Source organism: Monodon monoceros, unplaced genomic scaffold (assembly GCF_005190385.1).
Source record: "Monodon monoceros isolate NGI ecotype Baffin Bay Population unplaced genomic scaffold, NGI_Narwhal_1 Super_Scaffold_6, whole genome shotgun sequence".
NCBI lineage: Eukaryota > Metazoa > Chordata > Mammalia > Artiodactyla > Monodontidae > Monodon > Monodon monoceros.
Genome location: NW_021703783.1, coordinates 54,538,482 through 54,557,164, shown reverse-complemented (window position 1 = coordinate 54,557,164; position 18,683 = coordinate 54,538,482). Strand labels below are relative to the sequence as shown.

The 18,683-nt window shown below is 39.3% G+C and overlaps 1 protein-coding gene across 3 annotated transcripts in view; it reads left to right on the top strand.

Moving 5' to 3' along the window:
• PTPRB (protein tyrosine phosphatase receptor type B) overlaps positions 1–18,683 on the top strand; it is a 116,127-nt gene that overhangs the window by 38,495 nt on the left and 58,949 nt on the right. For all 3 annotated transcript variants that reach the window (XR_003791074.1, XM_029205019.1, XM_029205018.1), the window contains 6 exons: positions 1,073–1,348; positions 2,250–2,507; positions 4,144–4,407; positions 6,503–6,772; positions 7,781–8,041; positions 16,427–16,693. Coding sequence is in view for 2 of the 3 variants with exons in the window: in XM_029205019.1 (XP_029060852.1) it covers positions 1,073–1,348; positions 2,250–2,507; positions 4,144–4,407; positions 6,503–6,772; positions 7,781–8,041; positions 16,427–16,693 (1,596 nt within the window). In the remaining variant the exon portion in view is untranslated. The remainder of the gene's footprint in view (positions 1–1,072; positions 1,349–2,249; positions 2,508–4,143; positions 4,408–6,502; positions 6,773–7,780; positions 8,042–16,426; positions 16,694–18,683) is intronic.

Below are 18,683 nucleotides of genomic sequence, written 5' to 3'. Positions count from 1 at the left end.
CTTAAAACATATACTGTTCTGAGTAGATGCTAGAGTTCCTCAATTTCTTTCATGAGTAAGATATAATTTACCAGGAGGTAAAGAACTGAGATCTCTACAGCCATGTCACTAAAACATCTAACCTGACTCTTGAAATTTAGTCTCCAGTATCTTGATCTCACTTTCTAGACCGAGAACCACATGGGACTTCTGAAAATTACTCATATGTAAATGTCAACGTTTCTACTCCCAACATTCAGGGTAGGGAGAGCCTTATTTCTCGGATGGTCCCACTGCATCATCTGATCACTAAATGTCATTGATTCAGCTCCTAACCTAGAGACGTGCTATTCCTCCTATTTCAAGCTCTACAGTGAAGATTCAATACACGGGAAACAGGACTTCTCAAACTGACCCATGGCTTTGAGAATTGAAACTAAGTAAACAGCCAGGTACAGGACTAACCCACCTGCTCTGGGAGCGCTGGCAGCTCCAAAATGTCCCAGAACTCAAGTTTAGAAGATCTAGGGACATAGGGAATCCCAGTTGTTGGGAGAATTCATTTTGGTGAGCACACCTCGCCTAGGCTCATAATCAGGTCTGTATCTTTCGTGGTTTTCCGACATCTAAAAACAGCCCAAAGTTTTGTATACATAACCCCCCCGAACCCCACAACCTAAAAAGGGGAAAGTTTAGTACAAATACAAATTTTAAAATTATTTCTTAATATCTGTATTTTCTGTTGAGATTTTCAGTATTTATCCAGGCAGAGCCTGGATGTTTGTCTGTGTTTGAAAAGTGCAAAACTTGCAAGCCAAAGAAAATATAACCTTGCTTGGATTTCTGAGCTCAGAGCTGTCGTAACAAAAAAAAAGTTTTATTAGAAGAAAAGGAGCTTCTATGACTAGTAGCCAAGGTGGATTTCTTTTTTAAGTAAAATAGTAAGTTTAGGAGTGGCATAAAATGCCCATTTGTATCATGAGCTGCCGATTCTTAAAGGTTTGAAGGAAAATGCATCTGGATTACAGCAAGGTAAGCGTGTATCTGCAAAATTCTTCAAGCCACCTTCTCTTTTTTGTTTTTTGCTCTGCAGATCCTTTACCTCCTGCTAGGTTTGAAGTCAATAAAGAGAAAAGTACTTCCACCAGTTTGCATGTCTGGTGGACTCCTTCTTCCGGGAAAGTCACCTGGTATGAGGTGCAGTTACTTGATGATAACCAAAAGACACAGGGGGCCCAAATTCAAGAAAGAACTTCACAGAATGAATATACATTTTTTAACCTCACTGCTGGCAGTAAATACAAAATTGCCATCACAGCTGTTTCTGGGGATAAACGTTCCTCTACAATTTATGCCAATGGATCAACAGGTAAGACCTGTTTACGGATAGTTGCGTATTTAATAGTCTATGATTCTTTTGAAATTATATTACATTCAGGAAATGGGAGTAAGAATGCCCCAAGATCAACAATAAATAGATAGGTGGATAGATAGGTAGGTAGGTAGATAGATAGATAGACAGAGAGACAAATAAATACTGTTTGATACAGAGGAAAGACTGGACTGGAAACAAGGAGGTGGGGTTGTGCTGCTAGCTTGCTGGGTGATTTTGAACAAGTCATGGAACTTCTCTGGGACTGGAGTTTTCTCCAAAATGAGGAAGATGTTTCCTAATGGCCCTTCTAACTCAAATGTTAGGCAACAGGATTTTCTGCCTCATTTTCTGAGTTTGTGCAAAATGAAAATTATTTTTTAAATGTTTTCCCTCCCCTGTATATTCTTCTCTTAACATCAAGTCATGGTGTTTCCTGAATATTCCTATGTTTGGAACCAGTCTTTCCTTGCACCCATGCATCCCGATATCAATGACACATTACCATTTCCTTCCATAACTTACTTTCTTATCATTCACTCTCCCCGCATTTTCTCTCCTGCTCTGTTGCTCTCTTTCCATTTTTCAGCATCTACAGTTCTTTCCTTTCTCTTTTCCCTTTACTGCTATGCCACATCATACTTCATTGACAAAATCTACCTTGATACCTGTTAATGGGGGAGACAGATAAACTATGATGTAGCTTTAGGCTGTGGACTTTGAAAAGAGCATTAATCCAGGTTCCAATAAAATTTCAAGAGTGCTATTTTCATTAGTTATTCCACAAGTTAGATGTACAGAGAAGCATAAATGGATGTGTGGTTTCAAATGAAACGTGTCTATACCTTCTATAAGGAAATTATGAATGACAGTTTGGAAATGCATTGTATCCCACTAGTGCCATCGCCAGTGGAAGATATTGGTATTTCAGCGAAAACGAATTCTCTCCTGATTTCCTGGTCACGTGGCTCTGGGAACGTGGAAAGATACCAGCTGATACTAATGGATAAAGGAATTCTAGTTCATAGTTTTGCCGTGGACAAAGCTACTACTTCCTATGCTTTTCATGGACTGATACCTGGTCACCTCTATAATGTCACCATTGTTACCGAGGCTGCAGGGCTGCAAAACTACAGATGGAAACCAGCCAGGACAAGTAAGTTTCCCTAGCTATTCTGAACAAGAATAAAACTCAAATCAAGGAAATGTTTAATAAACAAGGTTTATTAAATTATTTGGATAATGGTAGTATAGGACAAATTGAAATGCATATGTTGTAGAAGACCTTAATATGTATCCACTTTTCTACTTAGAGAAAGAGGGATTCCCTTTTATTCTAAAGTTTAGGCTCGTCCTTGACAACCTTGTGAAATAGCAGAGTTAATCACTGATATAATCTTAGCTTCTCTTTTTAGTTAAGGATTCCTACTTCCTTCGCTTAAACAGGCATCATACCCTGCCTTTGTGACATCACTCACAATGAACCAGGATTACTCTTCTCAGTGCTATACAAAGACCTACTCTTAGGTCTTTGTATAAAGAAACAGCCATTGCCCAAACCCTCTATCCAACAAAACATCTCCTGAGACCCAATTCTATAGAACCTGTTCTCATAGTCTAACATAGCCAGAAAACTAATCTGTGCTAAGTTTTAATGAATCATTTATATACATATTATTCATTCATTAGTTCATTAAATCAATATTTATTAGGTGTAAACTATATACCAGACATTGTGGATATAACAATGTCCAAGAGAGACAAAGTCTTTCCCCTCATGGAGCTTACATTCAAGTGCATTCTAATGCTTCTGGTGGGTCTAATGTGTTAATAAATCCCCTCCTTTGGGAAGCTATGTAATTTTAAGAGAAACTCTAAAATATGTAGTGCCTTAGACATTACTCTAGGGAGGAGAGTTCCTGAAATAATAGGAGGTTGGTGGGAAAGATATTTGGGGACACCTATATATTTACATACCTTTCGTATCACACCTCAAAGATATATATATATATATATATATATATATATATATATTCCCAACAAAAATGTGCCATATATTTTAAGAATTACTTATGTATATCAAGAGCAAATTGCACTTCTAACTGGCATATGCAAAAGCAATGTGCCACGCCCATTATTTTGATGAAACATTGTGAATTTATATTATGCCATTAGTGAGGCCCAAAATTATAGCATAAGCAAAAGGTAGAAAATATATTCACCAAAGTGTCTCTCCTTTGTAATCATTTTCCTCTGATGAAATAATGACACAACTCCTAAGCTTTAACTTTATCATGATTCAATATGAAAAAGAAACTATTTTCAGCACAAAAAATTTTCTGATGGCCAATCAGTCAACCAATCTATTTATTATGTACTTGCTATTATTAAATACATAAAGACAGGAAGAAATTAGGCAGATGACATTCTTTGAGGATTCCACTTAAAGATTTTCAGAACTGGAAAAGACCATTTTAAGTTTTTTTTGATCAAGCCATCATGAGGCAGTAAGGACCCCTAGGCTTAGTAAGATGGACAGAGCTGCCCAGGGTTGCCCAGCCAACCAATGGCCAAGTTTGAGGCAGAATCTAGGCTCCTGACTGCCATGTTTGTCCTCTGTCCACTAGCCAGACAACCTTTCTTTGGTTTTGCAGTATTATTTTTACCTTGTGAAGTTGTTTTCTTCAGAGCAGGGAGTGTGGCTTGTAGAGATTAAGACACAGGTCAAAATTTGGCCATAAGAGTGGTATGATATCCTGAGTTAAAGTCTCTTTCCCTTTCTTCCTAATTAGCCCCCATGGAAGTCTCAAATCTGAAGGTGACAAATGATGGCACTTTGACCTCTTTAAAAGTCAAGTGGCAAAGACCTTCTGGAAATGTGGATTTCTATAACATTACACTGTCTCACCAAGGGACCATCAAGGAATCCAGAATATTAGCACCCCAGATTACTGAAACTCAATTTAAAGACTTAGCCCCTGGACGACTTTATCAAGTCACCATCAGCTGTGTCTCTGGTGAATTGTCTGCTCATAAGATGGCAGTGGGCAGAACAGGTGAGTCTAAGGCTCCAGAAATTCCTTAGTTGGCTCAAATCACTCTCTGATGCACCTTAGAACAGGATAAGTTAGAAGGAAAATCCCTTTCCCAACCTGGGAAGTATGGTCTACATGACTCAGGGTGTCTATGGGCCAGGCCCCGCTATACAGAGTCAAGCGAGGGTTAATTGCATTCGTCTGATTATTTAAGCAAATGTATTTGGATTGATGCCCTGTGCTATTTCATGTCACACCACTTAAGTAGCATAAATGAATTAGCATTGATACCAATGAATAAAACATTTCTGATCAACTCTTATAATGAAGGCCAGTTAGCACTTACCCATGTTTCCCATAAATTATTTTATTTATGTCACCAAACATTTATCCAGTGCCTTCTTCCTGTAAATTACCATATTATGAGCTTTGAGAGTTATTAAGACGGCAGAGTTCAGCACACTACACCCTTCAGCCAAATATGGCCTGTGACCTGTTTTTGTATAGCCCCAAACTAAGGGTGGTTTTTACATTTTTAAAGAGTTTTTTTAAAAAGAAAGAAAACGAAAGAAAAATATGATGCAGAGACCATATGTGGCCCAAGAAGCCTGAAATATTTACTTTGCCGACCCTCGATTTTAAGGAAGTTACATTTTAATCACACAAATGTAGAATACACACACACACACACACACACACACACACACACGAAATAAAAGTATTATATTTTAATAATGGTAATGATATTGATATTTCCATGGATCAGGCACTGACTAAACAGTTTACACCATTATTTCATTCAGTTCTCACCAAAACCACAAGAGAGGTCCTGATATTATCACCAGTTTATAGATAATTCGAAGAGGTCAAATAACATGTCCATAGTCATCCAGCCAATAAGTGGTGGGGTTTAAACCAGGCTGTCCTATTCCAGAGTCCATTGTCTGTGCTATTGGAGATCCCAAGTAAGAGCCATATATATGGTCAGAAAGAAAAGAGAAACAAACTCTCTTTCAGAAGATCAGTAAAGACTTCTGGGAGGAAATGGCCTTTAACTGGTACTTTAAAAATATGAAGCTCTTGGCAAGTTGAGTGGGAAAAGAGGGAAGGGCATTTGAGGTGGAAGGAATAACACAAGCAAAGGCACCGAGGTGGAAGAGACCAGGAGACTTACAGGTCTACAGAACGCGAAACTGGAGGCCAGCATTCAAGAGTGGGGAGCGAGGGAGGGGGGCTGCAGGGAGTAGTCAGAGTGAAGACTGGCAGGATATGGGGTCTGATTTGGGAGGGCTACAAACACCACACCAAGGACTTGATGTTTTACTCTGTAGTTAATGGAGAAACCTTAAATGTTTTTGAGCACAGAATAATAAGATCAGAGTTGTATTGCAAGGAGATTAATCTTTTCCGTTGGAAGAGAGGCATGTTTTGTGACCACAACATCCAGGGTCTCTTCCAAAAGATGCCACATCCATCACTGTCACCATCATTATAAGCAACATCAGTATTGTCTCTAGGGCTGGTATGCAATCAGAAAAACACAGCGTTTGTATCACTAGGTTATTAACACTGTTACAGAAGATCACATTACTGATATATTACTAAAATGATTTTAACATGCATTTCTCGAGTGTCCAATGGCTCCAGAATGCTCATTTGCAATTCACAAACATCAGGAGGGGATAGAAATGGGGGTTTTGTTTTGTTTTTCAATATCTTTATTGGGGTATAATTGCTTTACAATGGTGTGTTAGTTTCTGCTGTATAACAAAGTGAATCAATCAGCTATACATATACACATATACCCATATCTCCTCCCTCTTGCGTCTCCCTCCCACCCCTCTAGGTGGACACAAAGCAGAGCTGATCTCCCTGTGCTATGCGGCTGCTTCCCACTAGCTATCTAGTTTACATTTGGTAGTGTATATATGTCCATGCCACTCTCTCACTTCGTCCCAGCTTACCCTTCCCCCTTCCTGCGTGCTCAAGGTCATTCGATAGAAATGTTTTGAATTGCAGCTATTAGGTCTCTTATCTACTGTTGCCCATGAAAAGTGAATGAGCATCCTTACTTTTGGATTTTAGTATCTCCTTTTGACATCGTTTCACTGTTTAGTTCCAGAGGAAGTTGGGGACCTGGAGGCAAACAGCAATGGTTCTACAAGGTCCCTGGTGGTGAGCTGGTCGCCCCCTGCTGGAGACTGGGAGCAGTACCGTATCCTGCTCTTGAATGATTCTTCGGTGCTGCTCAACACCACCGTGGGAAAGGAGGAAACACACTACGTCATACGTGATGTGGGGCTCATACCGGGAAGACAGTATGAGGTCGAAGTCACTGTTGAGAGCGGAAATCTGAAGAATTCTAAGCGTTGCCATGGCAGGACAGGTAAGCAAATATCAAGGCGTTAATGACTGATGGAACCTTAATTCGGTCCTTCTTCCAAGTAACCCAGGTAACCGTCAATGTCATACCCCAGGGTTCCCTGTATTTGAGACATTATAGACTGACAAACTGAAATAGGTTGGTAATGTTTAATTTTGTCAAATTAGAGTATTAGAAATCACTTCCACTAGTAGGTTCATTGTTTTTTAAAAGAACGACCTTTCTAACACCAAAGGAACAGGAAGGGAACAATCTGAGAGAATCCTCCCCACAAAGTAGATAGTTGATAACATTTTGCTGGTGATCAGTGTTAGAGAACCACTGCCGTGACCCACTGTTGACTAATGGTGGGTTTTCAGGTACCAAGGAAGTGTTGTTAAAGTGGACAGGAATATATTCAGATTTTAGGGCAGAGGAGAGGGAGGCTACTGAGACATGGGTTTTAGTATTCTTGCTGTCACGATTATACTGTAATTCCTTGGGCAAGTCACAACCTCTCTGAGTCCATTTCCTCAACTTTCAAATAAGAGAGTTGACCTACTAAACTCAACATTTCTATGAAAATCCCTGTGACATGGAATGCTCCATACTTGGAGTGAAATTCAAATATATTCTCTTTTAGTCTTGCCTGATAATAAGGAAATAACTACACTGATGCAATGTTCTTAGAAGAACGTCAAAGAAATGGACCAAGAAACGGCTTTAGCTTGCCCTCTGTGTCTTCCAGTTATCTCTTCATTTTCCAAATATTAATATCTGCTGGATGATGATCAAAGATAAATGGCCCAGTAAAGTATTTTCCAAGAGTATTCTTTTGAGTCCTTATTTCTGGTTATGTTACACGAACAAAGATTTTTTGTGATTAGCTTTTTTATTCTAAATGCTCAGAAGCATTCAGAAGAGAAATGCTCAACTAGAACACTCCTGTGGATGGAAGAGAAAAGATCTCTAAGAATACTGGAGTGTATCCAAGTTAATCAATGACCCGAATGTCCATTGCTTTTTCCCCAGTCCCCCTGGCCGTCCTTCAGCTTCGTGTCAAACATGCCAATGAAACCTCACTGGGTGTCATGTGGCAGACCCCTGCAGCAGAATGGGAGAAATACATCATTTCACTAATCGACAGAGACCTTTTACTCATCCACAAGTTGCTCCCCAAAGATGCCAAAGAATTCACTTTTACTGACCTGGTGCCTGGACGAAAATACATAGCTACAGTCAGCAGTATTAGTGGAGACCTAAAAAATTCATCTTCAACCAAAGGAAGAACAGGTAACATTTTCTATAAATTTTAGGCTTTAAAAGTATCCTGTCTGCTGAATTGTCTAACATCCAACTTATAAATATTCATTAAAAACCTGTTCTGTACTGGGCATTGTATACATTTTTTTTTCATGTTTTCCATGTATTTGATCTCTGGGCTATAGTCTGGATAATTTCCTCAGCTTTTAGTTTTAGTTCATTAGTTCTATCTAGTCTATCTTTCTTTAGTTCTATCTAATCTATTTTAAAATCCACCCACTGAGTTTTAAAATTTAATTGTTATGTTCTTCATTGTTAAACATATTCTTTGGTTCTCTTCCAAATATGTTTAGTATTCTGTTGCTCTTTCCATTCTCCTCCTTTATCGCTATAAGCAAATTAATGATTTTTATTTTCATTCTGTCTGATCAGTATAATATCTGAAATATTCAGGAGTTCAGTGCTGTTGTTTACTGAGTTTTCTGCCTTTTGCTCATGGTGCTTACTTCCTTAAATGTTTGTGATGTTTTATTCTAAACTCATATACCTTGGGATTTTATTCTGTGGGAATTCTTTGGGGCCTTTCTTGAAGGTGGGTTTCAGAAAGAATTTTCTTTTCACTTGATTCTTTCAGGTGCACAGGATTTCTATCAACCCAGACCTATTTCAATCTAAATTGTCAACTTGAGGTTTTTTTGATCACCCAGGGTTTTATGAATTTGGGTTGCAAACTCACTGAAGCTGTCCTGACATTATGAATTCTCAGTGGAAATTTTTTCTTCTCCACCTAGTATTAAGGAGGCTGCAGTATATGGGGAATAGAGAGGAAATATTTATTTCACTTACGCTTAGAATATAAAGTTTCAGGATCCAATATTATGCAGAGTCACCTATGAGGTTCCTCACCCTGGGAAAGTCCTATTCATAGCTCTTGCAAAGCTGTAAAATCAAAGCTTAAATTTATGTTTGAAAGATGCCCTCATGGTGACAGTCTGCTTCAGTGATCCAGTTACCTCTCTGTCACTTTCTTACAGGTCTCTGAGAATTCCTTACATTCTTGACAACTCATTCATGCATTTACATTTTTATGTTTTATCCAACATGTGCAGTTGCGTGTATTGGGGGGATTTTCATGGTCTGTGCCAGCAATGAAAGTCCAAGGCATTGTTTTAGACTTAAGATCATTTTCATTATTCCCACCACTCATATTGCTGTGTCATATGGTAAGTGAACGTTTCACTTTGTAAGAAACTACCAAGCTGCTTTCCAAAGTGGTTGTAAAATTTTACATTCCCACCAGCAATATATGATATTTCCAGTTCCTCCGTATTCTCAGCAGCACTTGGTATTTTCAGTTTGTTTGGCTTTTTAAATTTGAGCCATTCTAATAAATGTGTAGAGGTATCTCATGTGATTTTAATTTGCCTTTTCTTAATGACTAATGGTTTCAAGCATTTTTTTCATATGCTTATTTACCATCCACTTATCTTTTTGTGGAAGAAGATATTTTCAACTCTTTTGCCCATTTTTTTAATAGGGTTCTTTGTTTCTTATCATTGAGTTTTGAGAATTTTTATTCCAGAATAAGTCCTTTGTCAAAAATGTGTGTTGAAACGTTTTCTCTCAGTCTATGACTTGTCTTTTTATTTTATTGAAGTATAGTTGATTTACAGTATTATATTAGTTTCAGGTGTACAGCATTGTGATTCAGCATTTCTATGGAATATACTCCATTAAAAGTTATTATAAGATAATGGCTATAATTCCCTATGTTATACAATATATCCTTGTTGCTTACCTATTTTATATGTAGTAGTTTGTATCTCTTAATCCCATACCCCTAATTTACCTCTCCACCCTTTCCTCATCCCTTTGGTAACCACTAGTTTGTCCTCTATATCTGTGAGTCTGTTTCTGTTTTGCACACACACTCATTTGTATTATTTTTTAGATTCCACATATAAGTGATATCATACAGTATTTGTCTTTCTCCGTCTGACTTATTTCACTAAGCATAATATTCTCTAGGTACATCCACATTGCTGCAAATGGCAGAATTTCATTCTTTTACATGGCTGAGTAATATTCCATTGTGTATATATACCACATTTCTTTTTTTTGTTGTTTTTTAACAATGGCATGCATTCATTAACAGTATTTTCAAAGGAAAATTGTCTTTTATTTTTTAAATAAATTTATTTATTTTACTTATTTATTTTTGGCTGCTTTGGGCCTTCATTGCTGCACCTGGGCTTTCTGTAGTTGCAGTGAGTGGGGGCTACTCTTCACTGCACTGCACGTGCTTCTCATTGCGGTGGCTTCTCTTGTTGTGGAGCACGGCTCTACGCGTGCGGGCTTCAGTAGTTGTGGCACATGGGCTCAGTAGTTGTGGCTCGTGGGCTCTAGAGTGCAGGCTCAGTAGTTGTGGTGCACGGGCTTAGTTGCTCTGTGGCATACGGGATCTTCCCCAACCAGGGATCGAACCTGTGTCCCCTGCACTGGCAGGCGGATTCTTAACCACTGCACCACCAGGGAAGTCCTTATACCACATTTTCTTTATCCATTCGTCTGTTGATGGGCACTTGGGCTGCTTCCATATCTTGGCTATTGTAAATAGTGCTGCTATGAATATTGGGGTGCATGTATCTTTTCAAATTAGTGTTTTCATTTTTTCCAGATATATACCCAGGAGTGGAATTACTGGATCCTATGGGAGTTCTATTTTTAGTTTTTTTTTTTGCGGTACGCGGGCCTCTCACCGTTGTGGTCTCTCCCGTTGCAGAGCACAGGCTCTGGATGCGCAGACTCAGCGGCCATGGCCCATGGGCCCAGCCGCTTCGCGGCATATGGGATCTTCCCAGACCGGGGCACGAACCTGTGTCCCCTGCATTGGCAGGCAGACTCTCAACCACTGCGCCACCAGGGAAGCCCTATTTTTAGTTTTTTGAGGAACCTCCGTACTGTTTTCCATAGTGGCTGCACCAATTCACATTCCCACCAACAGTGCATGAGGGTTCACTTTTCTTCCCATCCTCCCGATATTTGTTATCTGTAGACTTTTTGATGATAGCCATTCTGACAGCTGTGAGGTGGTAGCTCATTGTGGTTTTGATTTGCATTTCTCTAATAACTAACAATGTTGAGAATCTTTTCATGTGCCTGTTAGCCCCCTGTATGTCTTCTTTGGAAAAAATTCAGGTATTCTGCCCATTTTTTGATTGGGTTGTTTGTTTTTTTATACTGAGTTATACGAGCTGTTTATATATTTTGGATATTAACCCCTTGTCAGTCATATCGTTTGCAAATATCTTTTCCCATTCTATAGGTTTGTTTTTTTGTCAATGATTTCCCTCGCTGTGCAAAAGCTTTTAAGTTTAATTAGGTCTCATTTGTTTATTTTTGCTTTTATTTCTTTTGCATTAGGAGACAAATCCAAAAACAATATTGCTATGATTTATGTCAAAGAGTGTTCTGCCTATGTTCTCTTCTAGGAGCTTTATGATTTCCAGTCTTACATTTGGGTCTTTAATCAATTTTGAGTTCATTTTTGTATATGGTGTGAGGAAATGTTCTAATCTCATTGTTGTACATGTAGCTGTCCAGTTTTCCCAGCACCACTTGCTGAAAAGACTGTCTTTTCTCCAATGCGTATTCTTGCCTCTTTTGCCATAGATTAAATAACCATAGGTGTGTGGGTTTATTTCCAGGCTCTCTATCCTGTTCCATTGATCTATGTGTCTGTTTTTGTGTCAGTATCATACTGTTTTGATTACTGTAGCTTTGTAGTATAATCTGAAGTCTGGGCATATGATAGTTCCAGCTTTGTTCTTTTTTCTCAAGATTGCTTTGACAATTCACAGTCTTTTGTGATTCCATGTGAATTTTAGGATTATTTGTTCTAGTTCTGTGAAAAATGACATGGGTATTTTGATAAGGATTGCATTAAATCTATAGATTACTTTGGGTAGTATGACCATTTTAACAATATTAATTCTTCCAATCCAAGAGCATGGAATGTCTTTCTGTTTCTTTGTATCGTCTTCAGTTTACTTCATCAATGTTTTTATAGTTTTCAGAGTTTATACTTCACCTCCTTGGTTAAGTTTATTCCTAGATATTTTATCCTTTTTGATTTGTGGTTATCATGGGATTCACATATGCTGACCTACAATTATATCTACTTGTTTTAAACTGGTAGTCATTTAAGTTCAAACACATTCTAAAAGACCTACATTTTTTACTCTCCTCCCCCACATTTTATGGTTTTGATGCCATATTTTACATCTTCTGCTTATCCCTTAACTGTATAGTGCTATTATAGTTGTTTTTACAATTTTTTGTCTTTTAACGTATGTACTGTCTTATTTAAGTAGTTGATCCTCCATCATTATTATATATTTGCCTTTCCTAGTGAGATTTTTCCCTTTCATTTAGATTCTTACTTCTTTTCTATTTAGAGAAGACCCTTCAACATTTCTTTTAGGGTAGATTTAGTATTGATGAACTCTTAGTTTTTACTTATCTGAGAAGTTCTTTATCTCTACTTCTATTCTAAATGATAATCTTGCTGGGTGGAGTATCCTAGGTTGCAGGTTTTTCCCTTTCAGCACTTGAATATATCATGCCACTCCCTTCTGGCCTGGAATATTTCTGCAGAGAAATCAGCTGATAGCCTTATGGGGATTCCCCTGTATATGACTCTTTGTTTTTCTCTTGTTGCCTTTAGAATTCTCTCTTTAGCTTTTGCCACTTTAATTATGATATGTGGTGTGGCTCTACTTGGGTTTGTCTTGTTTGGGACCCCCTGCACTTCCTGAACCTGGATATCTGTTTCCTTCTTCAAGTTTGGGAAGTTTTCAGCCATAATTTCATCAAATACATTTTCAGTCCTCTTCTCTCTCTCTTCTCTGGGATCCCTATAATGCAAATGTTGGTACACTTAATGTTATCCCAGAGATCTCTTAAATTGCTTTCATTTTTTAAAATTTGTTTTTCTTTTTGCTATTCTGATTGGGTGATTTACATTATTCTATCTTCCAGATCACTTATGTACCACTTAGTCTGCTCTTCATTCCTTCTAGTACACTTATTTTAGTTCAGCTATTGAGTTATTCATTTCTGATTGGATCTTTTTTATATCTTCGGTTCCTTGTTAAAATGTTCACTGTTTAGATAAATTCTTTTCCCTAATTCAGTTAACATTTTTATTACCAATGTTTTTAATCCTTTACCTGGTAAATTGTTTATTTCTGTTTCATTATTTATTTTTTTAGGGGGTTTTGTTTGCTCTCTCAATTAAGAGTAGTTCCTCTGCTTTTTCATTTTGCTTAACTATCTCTGCCTCTATGAATTTAGGCGAAACAGTTACCTACTGTGGTCTTAAAGGGGTGTTCTTATGTGGGAGCCTCCCTATACAGGCTGTGTTCGCCCAGTGTCTTTGGTGAGAGAGCTGGATTTGACATGAATGCAAGTTACATCTTTCTTCAGGGTGTTGTTTTAGGGTGATAGCTGGCAGCTGTCACCTTGGTAGAGGTTGGGCTGGAGGTGGAGGGGCTAGAGCTGGTGCCAGGTCTGAGGTGGGACTTCCTCTCTGTTCAGTGGCCATCATTGCCCTGTCAGGGGTGGGGTCTGATCCCAAGTTGCTGGGCAGAAACCCTGAGGATCAGGCTCGAGCTGACTTTATTCACTTTAAGTGTGTGTTTTTCCCTCTCCCAGCACCAGGACCTTTACCCCAGAGGAGGGGAGTGCTGAAGCAAGTGGGGCCTGTGTGCAGACAGAGTTCCAGTGCGCTGCCCGTGTAGGTGTCTATGGCTCCACTCAGATGCAGCCTCTGGTGCAGGTGCCCTTTGTCTCTCCCAGCTGATCACTACTGCCTGCATCCGCTGCCCCCACCCTGTCGCGGAAATGCTCCACAGGGCAGGTGGGGCCCATGTGAGCTCTACATGTATCCGGGGGTTAGCTGTGGTGGAGTGGCCACCCCGTCAGAGATCTGGGTAGTCTGAGGCACTGCTTGAGTAAGCACCAAGTATAGACGTGCTGCCCCACCCAGCCTCCACCCCGGGGTGGAGCTGCTCCCTGTCACCTCTGGGTCCCACAGTCAAGTTTCTTCCCCAGCCGTGGCTGCCCCAGATCCAGTGCCACATTGTGGCATGAAGTGAGTGGGGTCAGAATGTTTGCTTGGCTTGGGCTGGTACGTGTGCCAGGTGGTCATGGGAAACTCGGCAGCCACTAGAGCAGACCTTTCTCTACTCTGCCTTGGGGGTTAGCCAGCATGTGTATGCCCCTCATGAGTGGAGTCCAGACTTCCTCAGCTCTTCTCTTTGTCCCAGCAGTTCTCCAACCAGCTAAGGGGGCTTGTCTCCTCATGTAGGACACCAGGACTGAGATGCCCAAACTTGGTTTAACCTGCTCACTCCCCAGGTTGAGTGTCCACCAATGTATCTCCCTTGTCCTCTGAGTCTCCTCTGAGGGGCACAGGTCCTGACCCAATCACTTCTGTTCCCTTCCTACCCTATTACGTGTGTATCTTTCTTACAGTCTTGGTTGTACAAGAGTATTTTTGCCAGTTTCCAATTAGTTTTCAGTGATAATTACTCCACATGTAGATATATTTTTGGTGACAGGGAGGTGTCACCTTACTCCACCATCTTGATCTCCTCCCCTGGCTTGTCTTTTCATTAATTTATTAGTGTATCTTGCAGAATATAAGTTTTTAATTTTGATGTCAATTTACCAGTTTTTTCTTTCATGAATCAGGCTTTTGGTGTCATACCTAAGAAACCTTTGTCTAACACAAGGTCACCAAAATTTTCTCCTAGAAGTTTCATAGTTTTAGGTTGTAAATTTAGGTGTATAATCAATTTTGAGTTAATTTTTGTATATGTGTGAGATATGGGGGGAAGTTTATTTCTTTGCTTATGCACATCTAATAATTCCAGTCCTATTTGTTGAAAAGACTCTCCTTTCTCCACTGAATTGCCCTTGCATCTCTATAAAAAAAAATCAATCGATTGTATATGTGTTTGGTCTATTTCTGGACCTTCAAGTCTGTTCCATCAGTCTATGTGGCTACTTAGATACTTGCCAGTATCACACTGTCTTCATTACTGTAGCTTTCTAGAAGTTTTGAAATCAGATGATGTTAGTCCTCCAACTTTATTCTTCTTTTTCAAAACTGCTTTGGCATATTAATTCCTTTGCTTTCCATATGAAATTTAGAATTGGAATTGAATCTTTTGATCCATGTACAGTAATGTATTTTAATAAGTATGTTTGTACCTAAATCCACAAGTCAGTGATTTCTGAGAAGGGTTGTGCAAGGTTCCACTCCCTTTGATTATCATAATTCTGGGAAGAGGCACAAAGGAGATGTATGTTGATCAAGTGCCAACTTCAAGATCTGTGTAAAAGATTTGTCAATGGACAGGTTAAAAATCACAGTAGTTGTTAATTAGGTAAAGGGCACAGGCTCACAGGTGAGACAAATCAGGCTTTGGACGCCAGAATGACAATTTGTTAGCACTGTTGTATAGGCTAAGTTACTTACATTATGATCCTTGGTTTCCTCCTCTGTAAAGGGAATTAAAAAAATCAACTCTATAGAGTTTTGAATGAGTAACCAATAATATAACATCTATAAAGCATAGAGTCCATAACTGGCACATAACAGGCAATCAGTTGTTATCATTTTCATTATCATTATTAGTATTATATAATACTATAACATATAGCATTGTAGCATTTTCATGTATAAGAATAGTCCTCTTGAGAATGTGCCAATAAAGAATTACCAGTCTCCTAGACTACAATCTAATCACCAGGTTAAAGGGATTTCCCAATACCACCCCATAACAACCATTAGCTCCAGTAGATCATTTGGCTTTGAGTTCTCACGGGGTAGGGACAGATAAAATAACATTAAGTAAGCAATCTTCAAAAATAACAGCCTTTTATGTATCTGCCAATCCCATACTCCTAATTTATCCCTCCCTCTCCTTCCCCTTTGGTAACCATAAGTTTGCTTTCTATGTCTGTGAGTCTGTTTCTGTTGGTAAATAAGTGCGTTTGTGTTATTTTTTAGAATTCACATATAAGCGATATCATATAATAAAAAAATAGCAGCCTTTTATTATTTAAAATTTTTAAATCAAGACTACATAATAGGCATGCTTCATCTTATCCTTGGATCTGAAATAATTTTGATTTCCCATATAAGCAGCTTTTTCAGAATGGTAGAGTCTCTATAGGGGAATAGTTCTCCATATTTCACAGGAAATAAAGCTGAGTGTCTATATCAAAAAATATATATTTGTTTAGAATTTTCAAGACTGTCTCCATTTTTTACTCATTTTTGTTACACTTCCTTAGGGTGATGAAGTATCATCTGTTTTTTCTTCCCTGTCTACTCTGTTTTAGTGCCTGCCCAAGTGACCGGCTTGCATGTGGCCAACCAAGGGACAACAAGCAGTCTCTTCACTAACTGGACCCAAGCATTGGGAGACATAGACTTCTACCAAGTCTTACTGATCCATGAAAACGTGGTCATCAAAAATGAAAGTGTCTCCAGTGAGACCAGCAGATACAGCTTCCACTCCCTCAAATCAGGCAGCCTCTACTCCATGGTGGTAACCACAGTAAGCGGAGGAATCTCTTCCCGACAAGTGGTGGTGGAGGGAAGGACAGGTAAGAAGAGTGTCTGTGACCTACGGCGATCTGAGCACGTGGAACCTCCAGGGTATATCCTAGGTGTTTTAAAACATCCTAAAGACAGACCCAACTCTTATCTTCCTAAAAGCCAAGTTTCAATGCTATCCAGACAGTACATGTTGATCTCCCAGGAATGGAAATTGGATGATGGGAGAGAGTAGGAGAGAATGAATTCTAAATTTTCTAAAATCTCCAATACCTGTGTCAGAACTCCTAGAAAACCCTTTGCGATGACATGATAGTCATCTGCTACCTAAGCTTATTCCTTCATCTAGCTGATTTTCTTTGAAATATTTATGTCCGATTAAGGTAAACAAGTCATGAACTTTTTAAAAAAAGTATCTTCCATACTCTTTCATATTCTTGGTTTCAAGACACAGAAAAAAGAAATGATCTCCAACTTCTATGGTCAAAAGTTAAGCTAATAGGGCTTCCCTGGTGGCGCAGTGGTTGAGAGTCCACCTGCCAATGCAGGGGACACGGGTTTGTGCCCTGAGCCGGGAAGATCCCACGTGCCGCGGAGCGGCTGGGCCCGTGAGCCATGGCCGCTGAGCCTGCGCGTCCGGAGCCTGTGCTCCACAACGGGAGAGGCCACAACAGTGAGAGGCCCGCGTACCACAAAACAAAAAAAAACAAAAACAAACAAACAAAAAAAGTTAAGCTAATAAAATTACCCAATCCCATATATTTTCACAAGCAACATTAAACAGTGCTTAATACCGTACGCCACCTAAACAATGTTCCTTGACCTTAAAGAGCTCATAGTCAAATAGGGCAGAGAGCTAAGTAATCAAATAAATGTCATGTGGTCATATGTGTCAGGCAGAGGTGCAGCACCAGAGAAGGGAATACAATTTTCTACACAACACAAAGAAAGAACATAAACAAACAATATGAAATGTATGTTCCAGTTTCTTAGAAAGATATACAATTAAATAAATCCAATAGAAGCTTTAATAATTATTAGTGAATTCAGGTCAGTGACTTTGCCCGTTTAATTTCATATGATTATGTTAAGTTGGATGTCAGTCTCCTCCCTCTATATTTCCAATGCTCAGATTCTGAGTATCAGCGTCAGGTATCCATAGATATATCCTTTTCCAAAATCATGAATCTCACCCGCTTAATGAACCCACGGACCATTAACTTCATTAATTCTCCCAAAAGAGCAACTAAGTCATTGAAAAGATATTTCATAGTCTAGGTAGAAATTCACTGATGTCTGCCCATTTCTGTCATTCTGTGGCAACTGATACTGTTGCCTGTGTTCTTCCTGATACCTTCCTTCTTCTCTTTTAATGGTTCTTCGCACCATCCATCAATGTAGCATAACTGGGGGTGAGGGACTGCAAAGCTTAGTTGGGGAATCAAGAGGCCTAGATTCTGGTCCTAGCTCTGCCATTCACTTATCTATCTAAGCCTTCATTTTCTCTTCCATCCCCAGTAAGTCACCCCAACACCGGGTATCAGAGTGGGGAAGGAGAAATAACAAGTTGAGGAGAGGAGTTGAAAAGGATCTTGCATCCATTTCCCAGAGACTTGCAGTTGTATTAGTCAGATTAGGCTGACTTATTTCCTGCTTATACAACTGTACAACGTGGGTGTTCCTGACTGGACAACTCTATTGGTTGGTTCTTCTCTAAGCAGTAATTAAGGGACCCAGGCTCCTACCATCTGTGGTTCTTCCTCTAGGTTCTCAGAGGTCTCTCCATTTCTTCAGAGAATGGAGGTTATGGGGAGGCGGAAGACTACTAAAGCTGGAAGTAAACACATCACTTCCACCCACATTCCATTAACGGGAACACGGTTGTATGACTACACCTAACTGCAGGGGCGGCTGGGAAATACAGTCTAGCTGTGTGTCCAAGAGGAAAAGGAAATGGTTTTGTGAGCAAGTAGTCAGATGCCGCCACACAGGTTAATTTCCATCTTAAAATACCACAAGGGCTGTCCAGCGTATGGTGCT